The sequence below is a fragment of the Squalius cephalus genome, assembly GCF_949319135.1.
Source record: "Squalius cephalus genome assembly, chromosome: 6".
Lineage (NCBI taxonomy): Eukaryota > Metazoa > Chordata > Actinopteri > Cypriniformes > Leuciscidae > Squalius > Squalius cephalus.
This window is the reverse complement of record NC_137127.1, coordinates 16125896-16144172: the sequence shown is the minus strand read 5'-3', so window position 1 is coordinate 16144172 and position 18277 is coordinate 16125896. Positions and strand designations below refer to the sequence as shown.

General features: G+C 36.3%; 1 protein-coding gene across 1 annotated transcript in view; it reads left to right on the top strand.

Moving 5' to 3' along the window:
• Positions 1-514: 514 nt before the first annotated feature.
• Positions 515-18277, top strand: part of sema3ab (sema domain, immunoglobulin domain (Ig), short basic domain, secreted, (semaphorin) 3Ab) — a 102942-nt gene continuing 85179 nt past the window's right edge. The window contains exons 1-2 of the mRNA XM_079874281.1: positions 515-596; positions 815-950. Coding sequence (XP_079730407.1) covers positions 945-950 — 6 coding nt within the window. The 5' untranslated portion in view covers positions 515-596; positions 815-944. The remainder of the gene's footprint in view (positions 597-814; positions 951-18277) is intronic.

Sequence of the window (18277 nt, the reverse complement as noted above, 5' to 3'; positions counted from 1 at the left end):
CATGCATGGTTTAAAGCTTTTGAAAGAAGGCTGCATTTATTTGACCGAAAATGCAGTATAACAATAATATTGCGCTAAAAATTATTTCTGAATGATAGTGTGTAGGCTATACAAATAAAAAAGATAAATAAAAGATGTATAGATCATAAACTATTGTAGTCATATAAATATAATCAAATTAATATATCTTTAAAAAAGCTAAATAAGCACTGGATCACTACACTAACACACAAATTACTCACAAACCAGGTTTCCTGTGTCAGGTTTTAGTGTGTCATTTAGTGTTATTGTGCTCTATTGATCACTGATATACTCTTCACTCTCCCCCATTCACTAAAGGCCAAGACAGAGATCAGATTCACCCCTGCACAGGAATTAAAAGCACATTGACTGGTAGCATGTTTCTGAAGAACACCGCAGAACTGGTGTCAGATTATGTTTTTTGCAATATCCCTTACTTCTTTTCTTCATGCAATCTTCTTCACCATCTCCTTATATCCACGGATAATGGCAGGTTACAGTAGCTGACAACAAGATCCTGACTAACAAAAGAGATGCAGAAGTACTGACCACGTCAACGCTTTCCCTGAATCCTGGTAAGACAATTATGAGACTATGGTAGCCTTTTATTTTACATTTATCTGATGTAAAGACTTTTATTTTGATATAGCTCCCCTATGGGAAAGTTATGAGTATGGGAATGGAGTTGAGTAGCTTCCATCTTGCACTTTGAATGTTCTGATTAATTAATTTGCACATTTAAAATGGTAGTCATTTTAATCTTGGAACCTTTTTTGTTTCTGGAATTCTGCAGAGTTGACCATTTTCAAGCCCTTGCTTGGTTGCTTACAAACCTCACACCTGACACCTGAATAGGGTGATGACTTTGGATTTGAACATGTGGACAACAATGGTGCTGAAGATCTAATCTGACATGACGTGAAATGAAGGTAAATCTCTTCCTTTGAGGAATTGTTATGCTTTGATTGATATACAGCCCTCATATGACAACTAATGATGCAGGCATTGTTTACTAAAGCTCCTTAGTGTGGCTATCACCTTGGGGAAAAAAGGGGATTGTCCTGAAAAAAATCAACATTGTTGTGCATTTTAGTGTAAGTTGTAGTATTGCCTAAGCCTAATGCATGTGAAATGTTGGTGGTCTTTTTGATATACATGACTAATATGATGTGTAAATATGATAAAATATTGGTAATGCTTCCTAGTTTGGCTGTAAAACTAGGAACGGTTTTATTTAAATAGTTTTTATTTTATTTCTCACAATTTTCATCTCTTTTTATAAACATTTTGACTTTATAATTAACAATTGAGACTGTTTCTCACAGTTTGCATTGTCTCACAATGTAACATTATTTCTTATTTTAATCTTTATCTCATGATTTTTTATTTTTTTTTAATTTTTTACTCTGAGGCTCTGATTTACTGATTATGTTTGGTGATTTATTTGGTCTGACTTGCGCATGTGGCAGGCATGAATAGTTGCATTCATATTTTGTCAATATAATGAAATCAGACAGCACACGGCAGGCTGAACGCTGAATGTACTTTAAGTCAGCTGATAAGGTCAAGACTTTTTGTCCAGGCGTTTTATCTCTGCAATTATTTCAAGTTCCAATCCCCAGGCTACCCGTTGAGTCCAGGAAGCCAGCCCATTCTGTCCATAAAACATGTCAATTTTGCTAGCATTTTAATCACAACTCCACAGCTAATGCACATTGCAAATACTAGTTTTGAGTCTCTTCAAAGTCTTATCAAAGTTTTTGATTGACTGAGCTAAGATATAGAAAGGCATGGATATTAAGTAGCTCTTTAACTTTGTTTGTGTGTGTGTGTGTGTGTGTGTGTGTCTGTGTGTCTGTATGCATTGTTGTAAACAAATAATGAGAAGTGGGCCAATTTATTTTAATCTTTTTTTTTTTTTTAATCACTTAGAAACAAAAGTCTGTTCTGTTTTGCTGTGAAAAGCCTGGAATAAAGCCCATGTAAAAATACTAATTACTTTAAATCCACTGCGTGCTGGAATTTGCATGAATGTTACATAAGAGAATAACCCCAGCTGAGTAAACGAGAGCTAACAATGCCAAAAGAAACACTCAGCATGCACTGTTTAATCAGGTAAACGCTACCTACTGGCAGGCAACACGAGAAAGAGCTGGACAAAGTCCTGTAGCTTTGATGCAGACTATGAGGTTTTTGTATTAGATTATCCAGTTATATTTATAGTGAGTTATTCAATTTACCCACATGTATTTTTTTTTTTTTTGTCCATGAGTTTTAATGCTTTTCATGGCTCTTTTTTCCACCTAGCAGAATGGTTTTTTATAAGTTTCAGTTACTTATATTTTCTTTCTTTCTTTCTTTCTTTCTTTCTTTCTTTCTTTCTTTCTTTCTTTCTTTCTTTCTTTCTTTCTTTCTTTCTTTCTTTCTTTCTTTCTTTCTTTCTTTCTTTCTTTCTTTCTTTCTTTCTTTCTTTCTTTCTTTCTTTCTTTCTTTCTTTCTTTCTTTCTTTCTTTCTTTCTTCTTTGAAAGAGGTCTCTTATGCTCATCAAGCCAGGATGTTTTTTCCAGGATTCTATGAATAAGAAAAGAAAAGAAAAGCATTTATTTAAAATAGAAATCTTTTTAACGATATACACTACCGTTCAAAAGTTTGGGGTCAGTAATTTTGAAAGAAATTAAAAATTGTATGCAGTAATAATGTGTTAATTTGATAAAAAGTGATAAAGATATATATTGTTATTTTGAATAAATGTTGTACAACTGTTTCCAGCATTGATAATAAATCAGCATATTAGAATGATTTCTGAAGGATCATGTGACACTGCAGACTGGAGTAATGATGCTGAAAATTCAGCTTTGCATCACAGAAATAAATAATATTTTAAAGTATATTAAAATGAAAACATTTATTTTAAATTGTATTAATATTTCACAGTATTACAGTTTTTTTTCCTGTATTTTTGATCAAATAAATGCAGGCTTGTTGAGCATAAGAGACTTCTTTCAGAAAAATTCAAAATAGTTATGCTTCTTTTGACTGGTACTGTATATTTGTGATCTACATTTTATGTCTGTTGTCTTGACCAAGGCTGCATTTTATATTTTAATTAGGGCTGTCAAAAGATTAACCGCGATTAATCGCATCCAAAATAAAAGTTTGTGTTTACATAATATATGTGTGTGTAATGTGTATAATTATTTTGTATATATAAATACACACACATGCATGTATATATTTAAGAAATATTTGCATACATATACTGTATATATTTATATATAATTTACATTATATATAAATATAATTTTTTTATATATAAATTACACATTTTTCTTAAATATATACAAGCATGTGTGTGTATTTATATATTCAAATTTAATTATACACAGTACATACACATATATTATGTAAACACAAACTTTTATTTTGGATGCGATTAATCGCGATTAATCTTTTGACAGCCCTAATTTTAATATAAATTTATTTACTTTTTGAGCATAATCACTCCAGTCTTCAGTGTCACATGATCCTTCAGAAATGTATTATCAGAATTATTTTTGATCAATTAAATTCCTTGATGAATAAAAGTATTAGGTAGATCCATTTATATTGTCCAAAATGCATGCTTTACATTTATTATTTATACATTTGAATTGACATAAAATAGATTTTAAGATTAGAAATGTATTTTCCTGGCCCTTGAAGTATATTTAGTCCAATGTAAAAACTGTAAAACAGTCATAGACAGTTGGGTAGTGCTGTCGTCTAATGTGAGTACTCTTGTTAATGATAAAATTGACAAATGAGACACACTACGACCTTGTGGACTTCACATTAGGTAATGTTGATTAACTTAGTGGCCTCATTAACTAACCCTCCAATGTCATAGTCCGTAACCAGTGACTCTGACGACTGTGGATTTGTTAGAATGAGACATCTCATCTCAGAGGAACTCTCTAACCAGTGATTTATCACCACTAATTAACGTCTGAGAGTGAGCAGATGTTTTCATTTCATTAATGCACCTGAAATGGCACCATAACAACTACCATTTGTTGAGTGAGTGTTGAGAGAACCTTCACTAGGACAAATATGAGCCTGAGCAGACTGATAGATATAGTACTTTTTGCTTTTTCCGTACGTTTAAAACAATAGCTCATTCAACTAGTATGGCATTTATTCCACACATGGTGCCAACAAGTCAAATATAAGTTTATAAAGGAAGTAAACTTGCGTTTTTGATAGCAGCTGCGGCCACAACACAGGTGGGAGAAAGTTTTTGGGAGTCTGGTTAGATTGTGAGAAGAAGTGAAAGTGATTGATGAGACCTGTACTCATGCCACCTCTCTCACTGGCTGGTTTATTGGTGGGCCGCATTGGTTGCTGTAATCTGAAGCAGATGGCAAGTTTGTTTGAAGTCCCTGCAGATGGTCATCAGTGCTCGGCTCTTCAGCACCTGAGCCGTGAGGGATCCAGACCATCGTGCAAATGACCAAAATAACCTATTCTGAAGGATGAGTCAAAAAACCTGCGAGCACTAATCAGGTCTAGAAACCCGTCCAGCGTGTCAGCCGTGATTAAAGGTCTAACCGTGCTGTATAACCAACATGTTCTGTTTAATATAATCAGGAGTGGCTATTCTAACTAAAAGAGCGACATTAGCATAACAGGAAAGCTTGTCCAGACGTATGTTATTTTAGTTCTGCATTAACCTTCATTTTTCCTGGAACATCTCCATCAAAAACTCCTTTTAGTCTTGGATTTGACCTACAATATTAGGTTGTTCAAAATGAACATGTCCTCATTGACAGTCTGTGCATAGTGCATTCTGGGATTGAAGCCAAAACGCAAGACTGCATCCGAAATCGCATACTTCCCTACTATGTAGTAGGCGAAAAACAGTATGTGACAAAATAAGTATATCCGAATTCACAGAACTCATAAAAGAATAGGCAAAAAGTACCCGGGTGACCCACTACTTCCTGCGAAATTCTGAAGTGTGCATAAACTGGACACTTTACTATCCCAATGAGGCCACATGAGAGGATTTGTGAATGACAGTGAACTGACGCTGGTAGGTCACATGATAATGACAACATGGCCATGTAGTACGTCCAGATTATATTCATACTACACACGTTCATACTATATAGAACATACTTTTTAAGCAGTTGTGAAGTAATTACTTATTCAAAATAAGTACCTACTCAAGAGAGTATGCGATTTCGGACGCAGCCCAACTCTTCCAATCGAGCAATGCAGACCAAAGGAAATTTGGTAGAAATTGAATGCATTAACTATGACTATGAGATTGGCATGGTTTTATTTCAGTTAGCCTAATAGCTAGTTTGATTTGCATTGAGAGATGATCTTATGGAAAGTGCTACATGCCAATCTCTAGGTATGGTGAAGGCTATGTGATGATGTGGGGCTATTTTAATTCCAAAGGCCAAGGGAACTTTATCAGGATGCATAGTATCCTGGATCCATGAAGTAACTGGCCTTTAAAAATAAAAATCTGCCTGCCTCTATGGGAATTTAACATAGGGGTGTCCAAACTTATGCACCCTGTATTTTAAGGAAGAACATTTATTTATTTATGATACATTATTCATTCACAAAGAAAATTGGTGTCCTTAAAGGTTGGATTTTTCCAAATTTTTTAAATTAAGGCATTAAGTTCAATTTCCAAAAGATGATTTTTTATTCCTCTTTTTAGTCAACTTTAGCATGGGTGTCTAAACTTATGCATAGGTCTGTATAATCTTACTTAATAAGAATGTTCATGTTTATGCAAGTTCACAGTGCATTAGCTAATGTTAACAGATACTTTTGTTCTTATGTATGAGTAAGTGTTGCGATGAACATAGCTAAGATGAATACATTTTGTAGAAGTGTTGTTCATTATTAGTTTGTTAATGTGTTTAATGTTAACAAATGAAATCTTATTGTAAAGAAATTTAAAGGCCATATAATGGACATTCAGAAGGTCAAAAACACGGAATGTGAGCAAAGTTCTGATCCGTGATGCCCATAGTTAAAGGTTATCAAACCCATCCAGCTTTTGCTTTATTCCAACAGAGGCTATAGTGTCATTTCATACTCCAGAAAGCATGAAGGATACAGTCACGGGCATTGAAGAGACTTTCCAGTCCTCGTCTGTGCCAAATACTTCACAGATGAACGACATTAAACAGTTTGTCTGCCCTTCATGGTTATGCTAAGATGCGAAAAACGATTAGTCAGCACAATCATCATCGCTTTTTTTCTTTCTCGTGGTGTCATATGTCACAGCGCTCTGAGAATATCACGTCGAAATGGAACTTGTGTGGTTCAGTGGAGCGTGATCCTTCAAACATACCGTCTAACGTTTTGTGTCATTGGCTGAGTAGACGATAGGATGGCAGGAAAATGGCCATTGTGACATGCCAATAGTGTATTGCCTTTTTCCTATTGTTAAAGCCAAGTTGTGAAGGACAGTGAGACTGAAATGGAGAAAAACTTTGGAAGTCCTGCCCCATTGTTCTGTTTATCTTAGAGTGTACTTTTTTTTTGCTCAGAGGTCATTCCTTAAAAGAATTGGTAACACTTTACAATAAAGTCTAATTTGTTAACATTAGTTAATGAATTAACCAGGATAGCATTTATTAGCATTTGTTAATGTTAGTTAATAAAAAATAAAAAAAATTGCTCATTGTATAATGATGTTAGTTCAGAGTGCATTAACTAATGTTAACAGAACTTTGAATGTGGATGACAAAGCTCAGGCCATTTGGACTTTGATGAGAAATGTTTGTTGAAATCCCATATCAGTAGTGTAGATGATGTTGGTATTTTAAAGAGATTTGATTTGTGATTTTACTTTCTTAAGGGTGAGAGTAATCGTTCAGCTGGCAACCAGCAGGACTTTTAAAGGGCGCCTTTTCACCTGTTGTTTTAGTATGTTTATTCAGGTGGTGGAACTCATATGGTCTGGAGAAAGAATTTCTCTCCGCATGGATACATTTGAATATGAATATGCAATTCATATCAATGTTATTGTGCTAAATTAATAATCTAACCAATATAAAAAGAACAGTGTAGAGGTATTTTGAGAGGTATATATTGGTATTTTTTACCTCTAATTTTTGTTCTTGTTGAGCAAAACTTTTAAAAGCTTCCTTTATATATACTCATCTCTCTCTCTCTCAATCACTATATTGTTCTAGGATCCTAATATCTGTCATCATTTATTTATCGTCATGTATAACTTTCTTTTTTTTTGGAACGCAAAATTAAAAATCTTGAATACTCTACTAGTTGGTCTTTTCCATATTAAATTGAACTGTAATTGGGGACTGATGCTTTCAAGCTTCAGAATGTACACAAAAGCAGCATAAATGTTGGTTAAATATATCATAAAACTGGTTAATATTGAATTCATATTAAAATCCCATGACTTTGTTGTCTCCATACAATGGAAGTCAATGGGCTGCAGAAGCAGAAACATGTCTTACTTCCTCACAACAGCAATAACAACAGCAGCAGATCTATTCTGCCAAGACCAAATATATCAACATTGTCATATCCATTACCATTCCAAACACTCCGAGAGTTGTCATGACATAACTACTCCTTTCCGAACAGAATTTTGCATGGCTAAGAAACTGACATAAAGATTTCCCTGTTTATTTGAAGTACCTTTTTCAACTGCCTCCACTTCCTTCCATCTCACTTAAAGAGGATAATGAGAGGGCTTTTCAGGGGATGCGGTCAACTTATCAGACTCACACCTGATTCCTGTGTGACGTCTGAGCCTCAGTCTTTCCATTAATCAACCCCCCTCACTCTCTCTCACTCACATATACATAAGGTTTGTTTGTCCATCGCATGTCATGTCTGGTCATTGAAAGTCGCCATCAACCACTTTATATAAGAGGTGTGGATGGGATGCGGGCCTTTGCTTTCAAGCACACACACATACTGACATGCTGATAGTTAGAGATAAGTGGCCACTGTGACTCTAGGAGACATACTATCACATCATGCACTCCCTAGCACACAACACCTACACACACTTAACGCTAATGTTCTTAGCAAACACACACACACACACACACACACACACTGAAGCCAAAGACTGCCTTATGGCTCAGTAAAAGTTACTTCACAGCAGGTTATTATAGAATTCAATATTATTTTTATTTCATTTTCAGTTTGTTTTTTAACTTAAGTTTTTCAGTTTTCAGGTCTAAGTTTTTAAGATTTATTTTGTATTTTTTAAAGTTTAAAGATGTTAAATTTGTCAGCACAGTATTGTGTTATTGCTGTCTAATGGCATTATGATTAATGCAGAGAGGTTTTAGTCCTGGTATGCCATCTATCTAGGGGGCTGTTTACACCCCCGTTCTTGAAATCCCATAACATAAAATAAGATATATGGGCTCCAGTGTTGTTTGGTTCCCAACAATCTTCAAATATCTTTTTATGTTTCGCAGAAGAAAGAAATGCATACTGTATATGTTTAGAATGAGATAAAGATGAGTAACTGTTTTCAACTAAAAACGTGCAACTTTTTATGCATTTTGGCCGTTCGTTCACACGACAACAGCGTTTTGGGTACGTAAAAATGCAAAGTTTTGAAAACGGGTTTCAAAAGTTTTTGAAAACTGTATCCATGTAAACAACAAAAATGCGAATCTCTGAAGACGATGACGTCATGCACATTCGTATTAGGCTACGTGTTCAGTCTATAGTGTTTCATCACCATCTAATGGCCAGGCAGCAGAATACAGGTTTTTTAGTCGTTTTCTCGGATCCGTGTGAATGGGGATCATTCTGACGATGGTGTCGTCTGTACACGGAAAATTCAAAGGAAAAACTTGTCTGTTTTAAGCACATCGTTGTTGTGTAGACGTACCCTAAGGGCTGTTTACACTACACCATTTTCAACTAAAAACGTAAAACTTTTTATGTGTTTTGGCCATTCGTTTACATAATACCGGCGTTTTGGGTGCCTGAAAACGCAAACTTTTGAAAACGGGTTTCAAAGTGCAAGTTTTTGAAAACAGTCTCCGTGTAAACAACAAAAACATTAATATCTGAAGACAATGACGTCATGCACATGCACATTACATGTTCATTCTAGAGTGTTTCATCGCCATCTAATGGCCAGGCAGCAGAATACAGGTTTTTTAGTCGTTTTCTCGGATCCGTGTGAATGGGGATCATTCTGACGATGGTGTCGTCTGTACACGGAAAATTCAAAGGAAAAACTTGTCTGTTTTAAGCACATCGTTGTTGTGTAGACGTACCCTAAGGGCTGTTTACACTACACCATTTTCAACTAAAAACGTAAAACTTTTTATGTGTTTTGGCCGTTCGTTTACATAATAACGGCGTTTTGGGTGCCTGAAAATGCAAACTTTTGAAAACGGGTTTCAAAGTGCACGTTTTTGAAAACAGTCTCCGTGTAAACAACAAAAACACTAATATCTGAAAACAATGACGTCATGCACATGCACATTACATGTTCAGTCTAGAGTGTTTCATCGCCATCTAATGGCCTGGCAGCAGAATACAGGGTTTTTAGTCGTTTTCTCGGATCCATGTGAATGGGGATCATTCTGACGATGGTGTCGTCTGTACATGGAAAATTCAAAGGAAAAACTTGTCCGTTTTAAGCACATCGTTGTTGTGTAGACGTACCCTAAGGGCTGTTTACACTACACCATTTTCAACTAAAAACGTAAAACTTTTTATGTGTTTTGGCCGTTCGTTTACATAATAACGGCGTTTTGGGTGCCTGAAAACGCAAACTTTTGAAAACAGGTTTCAAAGTGCAAGTTTTTGAAAACAGTCTCCGTGTAAACAACAAAAACACTAATATCTGAAGACAATGACGTCATGCACATGCACATTACATGTTCAGTCTATAGTGTTTCATCGCCATCTAATGGCCTGGCAGCAGAATACAGGGTTTTTAGTCGTTGTCACGGATCCGTGTGAATGGGGATCATTTTGACAATGGCGTCGTCTGTACGCAAAAAAAAAAAAAAAAACGTCTTCATTTTAAGCATATCGTTGTCGTGTAAACGTACCCTAATATTTATTTGTGGCCTATTCCTATTTAATTTGAACTAATTTTGGAGTCATTAAAATTTAGTTTAGTTTCACCTTTTCCCCAGCCCTATTTCAGTTAGCAACAATGTTTATAATTTTTCAAATAGTTAATTGATGATAATAATACTGCTTTTTTGTTTGAAGGTACCTTTTAAGGACACTGGTTTCAGACAGGCTTCCAAGGCACCATAAAATGATCTAAAACTAATTCAAGTGTACTTTAGAGTAATAATATTACTAATAAATATGTAATGCCTACTATGCTTATTTCCAATTATAAATGGATTCATAAATTGAAAACAATGAACATTTATGAATTAATTTACTTTTTTGTGGCATGTAACATAAAGAATACCTTTAAAAACCAATCAGATTAAGATTCAGAGACAGGAGATCAGCTTTTGCGTTTGGTTTCAGACACAGCCATTGTAGCCGATTCAGTCTCTTTTCCTGTGTCACATCCCTTTATTCTTCTGAAAACAATTGCAGACAAACAGAATTGCATTCTAGAGTCTCCTTGAGATGACATTCTGCACGTCACTTTAAAAGTATATCAGCCCTGACTGTTGGAGGTGAAGTTTTAACCCTGTGCAGTATGGATGTCACTTTAAGAATGTTGAGGAGAGACCTTGACCCGACTAATTGACCCGTCCATCTTCAGAGCCTCACTCAAACTCTGAGATAACTGACAAGAGCGCCACGCATACTGTTTACATCCACTAAAAATAAGAGGTCGGACATATACATGCTGACCTCCCGCGTGCCAGTGGAAACAGACACACTGGAAGACACAGGGACTCCCGACATGAAGATGTCCAATCAGCAGTCAGTGTGATACTGTCCACACCGTCTTCCAACACGAGGCCTTTAGAGTAATGGAGGAGCTTGTGTCTATGTGTTTGCATATTTATAGTGTTGTGCGCTTCATGGAAGTGATCAGGGTGTCTCTGGAGTTGATTTCAGTATAGCTTGCTGCTACATCTTAATTTGATCTTTATTAATGGTTGTGAGAATTCACAGGCTGTACAATATATGCAAAGGTATATATATGCAATATATGTGTGTAATAATATATATCACTAATAATGTCATTTTTAGCATATCTCAAAATTAATATCTACTTTTCATATTGTATATTATATTGTGATTCCTAAATTCCAATTGTCACATTCAAATTATCAATTTTAATTTTATTGTTTTATTTTGTATTTATTTAGACAAATTTGTATTTATTTATTTATTTTGGATTGTTAAATAGTGGTGTGGTATTACAATGTAGCATTTAAGTTATTGATTTTAGATTTATTGTTCTATTGTTAATTTATCCAAAATAGTATATCATTGTAATATTGGCCCACCAACCAACCTTAAATTTTGTGGATTTTTGAGTAATGGTGTGCTATTATTTTTGGCGTTGAAACCACCAGAAACATCCTAGAATCTGGATAGCAACCACCACTCACATTTTCTTTTGGAAATGTAAAAAGCTATTATTAGTTGTTGTTGTTGTTGTTGTTATTAGTATCACGAGGGAAGAACTATGTACATCTGCTGTCCTAATTTGACCACAGCACTATGTAGGAACTCTGTAACAGCTGTAGTAATAAATAAATAGCAGATGTGATGAAAGAGTCCTTTATAGTAATTCAAGCAGTTGTACATACTCACAGAACAAAAGCTGAATGAAAGCGCTGATCGGTCATTAGCTCTCTAAAGGAATGCCGATCCATGTGAAACTGAGTCAGGCACGTATGTCCGATACATACTCATATAGTCTTACAGACCACACGGAGAGCAAGCGTCTCGCTAATGCCACACGCGCGTGTCTAACACATTGAGGCACTCGGAGAAACTGGGCAAGACCCACAGCTTGTCCTACACTTGTGTTTGTGCGTGTGGCGGCTTTTAGATAGCATATAATGAATAACACACCAACTTGTTTGGACATCCACGATTCATTGGAGAGAAACAAAATCTTGGCAGATCTCTCCTGCTGGATGATAGAGGACGAGGAAAGCGACTAGGGGAAACTCCAGTTGTCTGGTGGCTCGCAGTGAAGGGCAATGAGGATATCCAATCCAAACACACCCCGGTTCGGGTAAACACCCAGAGCTTTTTTTGCTCTATCCGCCAGAGTTTAACCAGGCCAAAATCAACCCAGCTATCTGAACCGCTCGCCTCTACTTGCACTTCAAACATGAGAATTCAGATGCAACCCCTTCTGCTCAACCACCATTTCTCTAACATCAAAACATGCAGGCATCTTCCTCACCGCTGTATTAATGACCTGCGTTACGAGTGAAGACATGTCTTACTGCCTTGATGCTATGTGTCATTGGGGGTGAAGTCATCCAGCAGATGCTTTATTCAAAGCGAACTGCAACACAATTATTATAGGGACAATCTTCTTGGAAGAACTTTAGTCACCATGAATCAAAAGTGACCTGTCATTCACATGAGATCACCGCTATAGCAAACAACAATCCAACGATTCAATCAATTCCCTATGGAAAAAATCAAATCCCGCCCTACTATTTTTCTTGTTCGAGAAGCCGTTTCAATCGGATATACATAACAGGGGGAAAAAAAGGACTATCACACCTATCTTAATGCCTTAATAGTTATCTAGCCTTATAGCATTTTATAGTTCAGCAATAATATAGTTTATATTTTGCGACTATATAAGCAATCAAGCAGTTGAGGAATTCTATTGGCCTACATGTCTATACTGTATGTATGCCGATAAAGTTACACATTCTTATATATCAAACTTTATATAAAAAGCTGGGCGATAGTTCCATTTTGCCACGAAATAAAAAATCTGCTGTTGAAAAAAAGGCTGTCGAGATTTGCTTTATGGTATGTTATGCTTTATGAGAGTGTATTTTATATATTCGAGTAAGTGGTAATCCTAAAATGGTAATTTTGCTGCATAATTATATTCACAGATTGTTTCTACACCTCTGATTTTAAACACAAAAGAATGTGTTTATTGACTGTAGGCCTAATTTTTTGTTATTTTGCACAACATTTTCGCTTTAAAAAAATATATAAAATAACTTGAATCTGGAAACTTGTCATATTAGAATACAAAATGCACCAGTGTTTGTCAGTCTTGACTAAGAAGACATGAGTTGTGTCCCAAATGACACATTGTACACTATGCACTTATGCACTATGTACTCAATCATGCAGTATATGAACTTTATATGGTTATTTTGTCATTCAGCATTGGAGTCAAATTGCATAGAATGGTGCATAAGTACGCAAATTGATGCAACTATATTTATGCTAGTAAGCTAATTCATTTTGATGATTATATTTTGTTGATTCAAGTGTGAAAGTGACTGTACTTATTTCTTGGCTTTTTATTCATGATGGTGTTGTTTTCTTTTCGTCCTCAAAGGGCTGTATTGGCCTGGTTCATTATTACCTTTAAACATGAACCTTTTTGTAATTTCTCTTGGAAGGCCTTGAGGAATAATAACAGATTTGTGGTTCCAGTATGAAACTGCGTATTTGTCCTGGGATATGGCGCCGTTTTACTGCCTGGCCTCAGGATAACCAAGACCTGGTTAAAGTAGCTCGGTATCACGGTGGAAACTTGTTTGCTTGACAGCGTCGGTCCCATATTGGACGGATTCACGTCTCCTTCACAGTTTGTATTTGGTTTTGTCAATTACTGTAGAGTTTTCCATGGTGGCTAGGTATAGGTTTGGTGTTTAGGATAAAGGCTCTTGGCTGAACTTATTTTGGTGTAGTATGCAAATGTAAACAGCCTGTGGTTTCCATTATGGTATTTTAGGAAAGGTCATGGAGTAATGGAAATGTTTGGCTTTTGGCCGCAGGGTGTGTGTGTGTGTGTGTGTGTGTATGGCCGACTGTTTCGTGATGAGAGATGAAGGTATTGAATAACAGAACTCAGGAGTCTGGCTGGTAATTAATATGGTTTTTAAGCCGACACATCCAGTGTGTCAGCTTGCCAAGAGCCATCTTCAGAAGGGGCATGTACCCATAGAGAGGGGTCAAATATGCCACAGATACCAGCATATATTACCTCAAGCAACAATAATGTGTAATATAAGATCCTGTGGTTATGACAAAGCAACAAAACAAATGCCAGAAAACCAAGAGAAGCAATGAGCTTTTCATTTGTCAAAACATCTCTAATGTTTTATTCATACAGAATTACAATTACAAGGATGTTCAGCGAGTGTGACTTGGCAAAAAATCTACCATTGAGCAAATGATTCTTCAAATGTAGCTAAAAGACCATTTTATGGATTTTCTTTTATATGTAAGTGTAAAAACAATATATTTATGCTTACATTATTTCTAAGTTTATTTTATTTTTCTAGCTAATTTAATATATATATATATTTGAAGTAGTTATCTCATTCATTCATTCAAAATGATATTTATTATTTTATAGTTCACCAAAAATCGCTATGGTTAAAGTTAGGGTTGCACTTTATTTTACAGTCCTGTTTCGTATGACCATACTATGCACTCATTGTAGAAATGACCGGTACTAACCCTAAACCTTAACTTAAAGGAATAGTTCACTTTTAAAATGAAAATTCTGTCATCATATACTCACCCTCATGTTGTTTCAAACCTGTATGAATTTCTTTCTTCTGCTGAACACAAAGGAAGATATTTAGAAGAATGTCAGTAACCAGAAAGTTTTTGGGTCCCATTGACTTCCATAGTATATTTTTTTTCCTACTATGGAAGTCAATGGAACACAAAAACTGTCTGGTTACTGACATTCTTCTAAATATATTCCTTTCTTAATAAATAAATTCATACAGGTTTGAAACAACATGAGGGTGAGTATATGATGACAGAATTTTCATTTTAAAAGTGAACTATTCCTTTAACCCGTGTAGTTACCTTACACTACTCAGTACTTTTGTGGTAGCCTAAATACACTGTAAGTACATTGAAAGTGCACATACAGTAAAATAAAGTCCAACCAAAGTTAGTACTTTTCTATATTTTCTTTTATTCTTGGCTCCTTTTTAGCATATTTTTTTTCTGAAACCATATAACACAATATACATATAACAGTGCATATAACTGTACTGATGCAATGTGGAGTATTTTATCGTTTTATATGGGTATTTCATGTCACTGACTATAACAATGGCACCTATGTCCATCATAATCAGGGCTTATCTGAGTCAGATGTGGTATTGCTTGCTCTTATTACTAGGCAGACTGGTATTAGCACCAGTAACTTAAACTAGGTTGTATATTCTCACTAGTGTGACAGAGCTATTCCCATCCCACTAACTCTGAAGACGCGAAGTCTGGATGTGAACATGAGCCGGCTGGCAATAGTCTGTCTGCATAATAATATTGGTGACGTTTGAGTTCTTTTGATGCCTTCAGTAACTTGATTGCCATTTAAAGAGTTTTAAGGCTGTATATTGGTACATATTTTGACCAATCATATCAGTGCGGCTCCTTGATATTTTTTTCCCAGATTGCTTTGATCTGTGAAGTTTCTGTTCCGCAGCTGGTTGACTGCTCTGTTTTAAGATGATTGTAAGATGTATATTATCTTGCTTGTAGCTGTTACATCATTTTCTAACTTTAGAATGGTGGTCTCCACTAGATATTTGTATATTTCTATACACTGCGGTGGTTTTTACTTAGTATGACTTTGGCATTAGTGATACTTAGTAGTCAGGTCTTGACATTAACACCCGTCAACCCGCCAAATGCTGGTGGATTTCAGCAGTGGCATGTAACGCTGTTACTCCTACTAGCCACTTTGCCGGGTTAATATGCATTTTTCAATTGCAGTTTCTGAAATAATAAACAAAATGCAATGTAGTGTTGTTAAAAAATAACGATTTTTATCGATACTGAAATGCTTCCAATACTCATTTTCCGCAGAATAAATACACAATAGCTGCACTTTCTTGCTCTCTCATCTCTCAGACAGCGAATTGACACACAACCACACCTCTCCTTACTCATTAGTTTAATTTGCTCCGGATTAATATTGTTGGTGTTACAGGGCTTGAATTTCGGCGTGGGATTGCACGTATTGTGCATAATTTTACTCATTACCGATTTTGTGCTCACACCCAAAGTGCACGCAGATAAAGCCACCTCTCAGTACTAAATTGACTTCTTTTTCGCTGCTTATTGCACTTAAACAGTCAAATATACACAAAAATGCCGGTCTTGGTGAGTATTCAAGTAAACACAGTCAGTTATGTTTAAAGTGAATGTAAACAGCTGAGAAAGAAAACGCATGTGTGACAGTATAATGGATCCATGTCTCAGGTCTTAAAGTGACAGCAGCCTAATATAACTGCTGCCATATTATGAGATAATATAAAAAATATCGATATGGAAGTTTTTCCCCATGGTATCGATGTCAAAACTGTCCAGTGAAAATGCTGAGTGGCTAGCGACAGTGGCTGGTGAGCAAAAAAGTTAATGTCAAGCCATTTTAGTAGTTATACTACTGTATATGTGAGCTTAAAGGGGGGGTGAAATGCTATTTCATGCATACTGAGTTTTTTACACTGGTAAAGAGTTGGATTCCCATGCTAAACATGGACAAAGTTTCAAAAACTAAGTTGTACGTTTGAAGGAGTATTTTTGTTCCAAAAATACTCCTTCCGGTTTGTCACAAGTTTCGGAAAGTTTTTTTCGAGTATGGTTCTGTCTTACGTAAGATAGGGCGGAATTTCCTTATATGGGTCCTAAGGGCACTTCTCCGGTAAGATCGCGGCCGCGCGCGCACTCGTAGACCAGAGCAAGAGAGTGAAAGCAGTTCGCCATCAAAGCGCCCTGCCCGGCTTTTGGGAAGTCAATGTCACCAAAGAAGTGTGTTTTTGGTTGCCAGGGCAAGACAACCCTGCACAGATTCCCAAAGAACCCAGCGTTAAGGAACCCGTGGATGGAGTTTGTTTTCCTGAGCATAAACGGAGTTGTGTAAGACTGTTGTTCCCTGCATTTCGACGATGATTGTTTTATAAACAAAGCCCAGATCTACGGATTTGCAGATCGTCTAATGCTTAAGGATCGAGCAGTCACAATGATAAAGGTTCGCGGTCGTGCGTTGGAACCGGACGGTGAGTAAAACTGTTTGTTGAACAAATGTCTCTGTGTGTTGTCACTAGCTCGGCGCGTTAGCACAGCTAAGCTCCGCCCACACGGCCCGCCCCCAGCCGCTCGGTTTTTTCCGGAAAGACTCGGTACAGCCTATCTTTCTGTTAAAAATGTAATAAAACAAAAGACTTTTTGGAGATATGAAGGATGCAATATTACTCTATAGGTACTCAAGATTAACAGGAGATTGAGTGAAAATGAGCATTTCACCCCCCCTTTAAATAAGTTGAATTTTGTGCTTGTATTGTATCTATAAGTGTCATCATATAGGGAAATTTCAAATTAGGTGAAGTTTTCCTATTTTCTTTTAGGTGAAGTTTTCTTGTATTATTTCATGTTTTTAAAAATTATATTATTAGTTTTCTTTTCTTTTTTGATCATGCCCATAACCTTTGACCTTTATTTGATAGTGTGATAAATGACATGAATAAAGCATTGTTTGAAAAAGTTAAATTGTTCAAGACTTTCAAGTATTGTCAAAATTACCCCCCCAAATGAAGAATTATCCTATTCTGATGCACCATAGGCTGTTTTCCTTCCTCGTTCTCAAAAGGTTAAGAGCAAGAGTCTCATGGGGAGGAAGGTGGAGGCTCTCTGTTCTTCGTCCGCACTCAGATTGGGTTTCAGTGGCTGGGCTCAAGATTTCTCCTCAGGAAACTGGGTCTGATGGACAAAAGTGTAGCCCGTCTCCAGGGATCTGTGTTCCAAAAAGGTTTATATTGTGTTTGCAGCTCCCGCAGGACTGCAGATGTTGGTGGCAGAGCCCAGGCGTGACGGATGAAAACACGCATATGTGCAGGATGTGAGGAGAATGGTCAATGTCAGGGAAACTTTCTGTCTGAGCGCTTGCGGTTCAGGAGACAGGCACCATTGTGCTGGAGCTCATTTTGGGCTCCCTTAAATGACTGAAACATATCCGACTGAGCAGTCCAGATGCTGCAGGAGCAATGTTCTGGAATAGACTTTAACCTGTAGTGTTTATTTAACATGCGTCTGGTAGGAATGCAGACTAAATGAGCA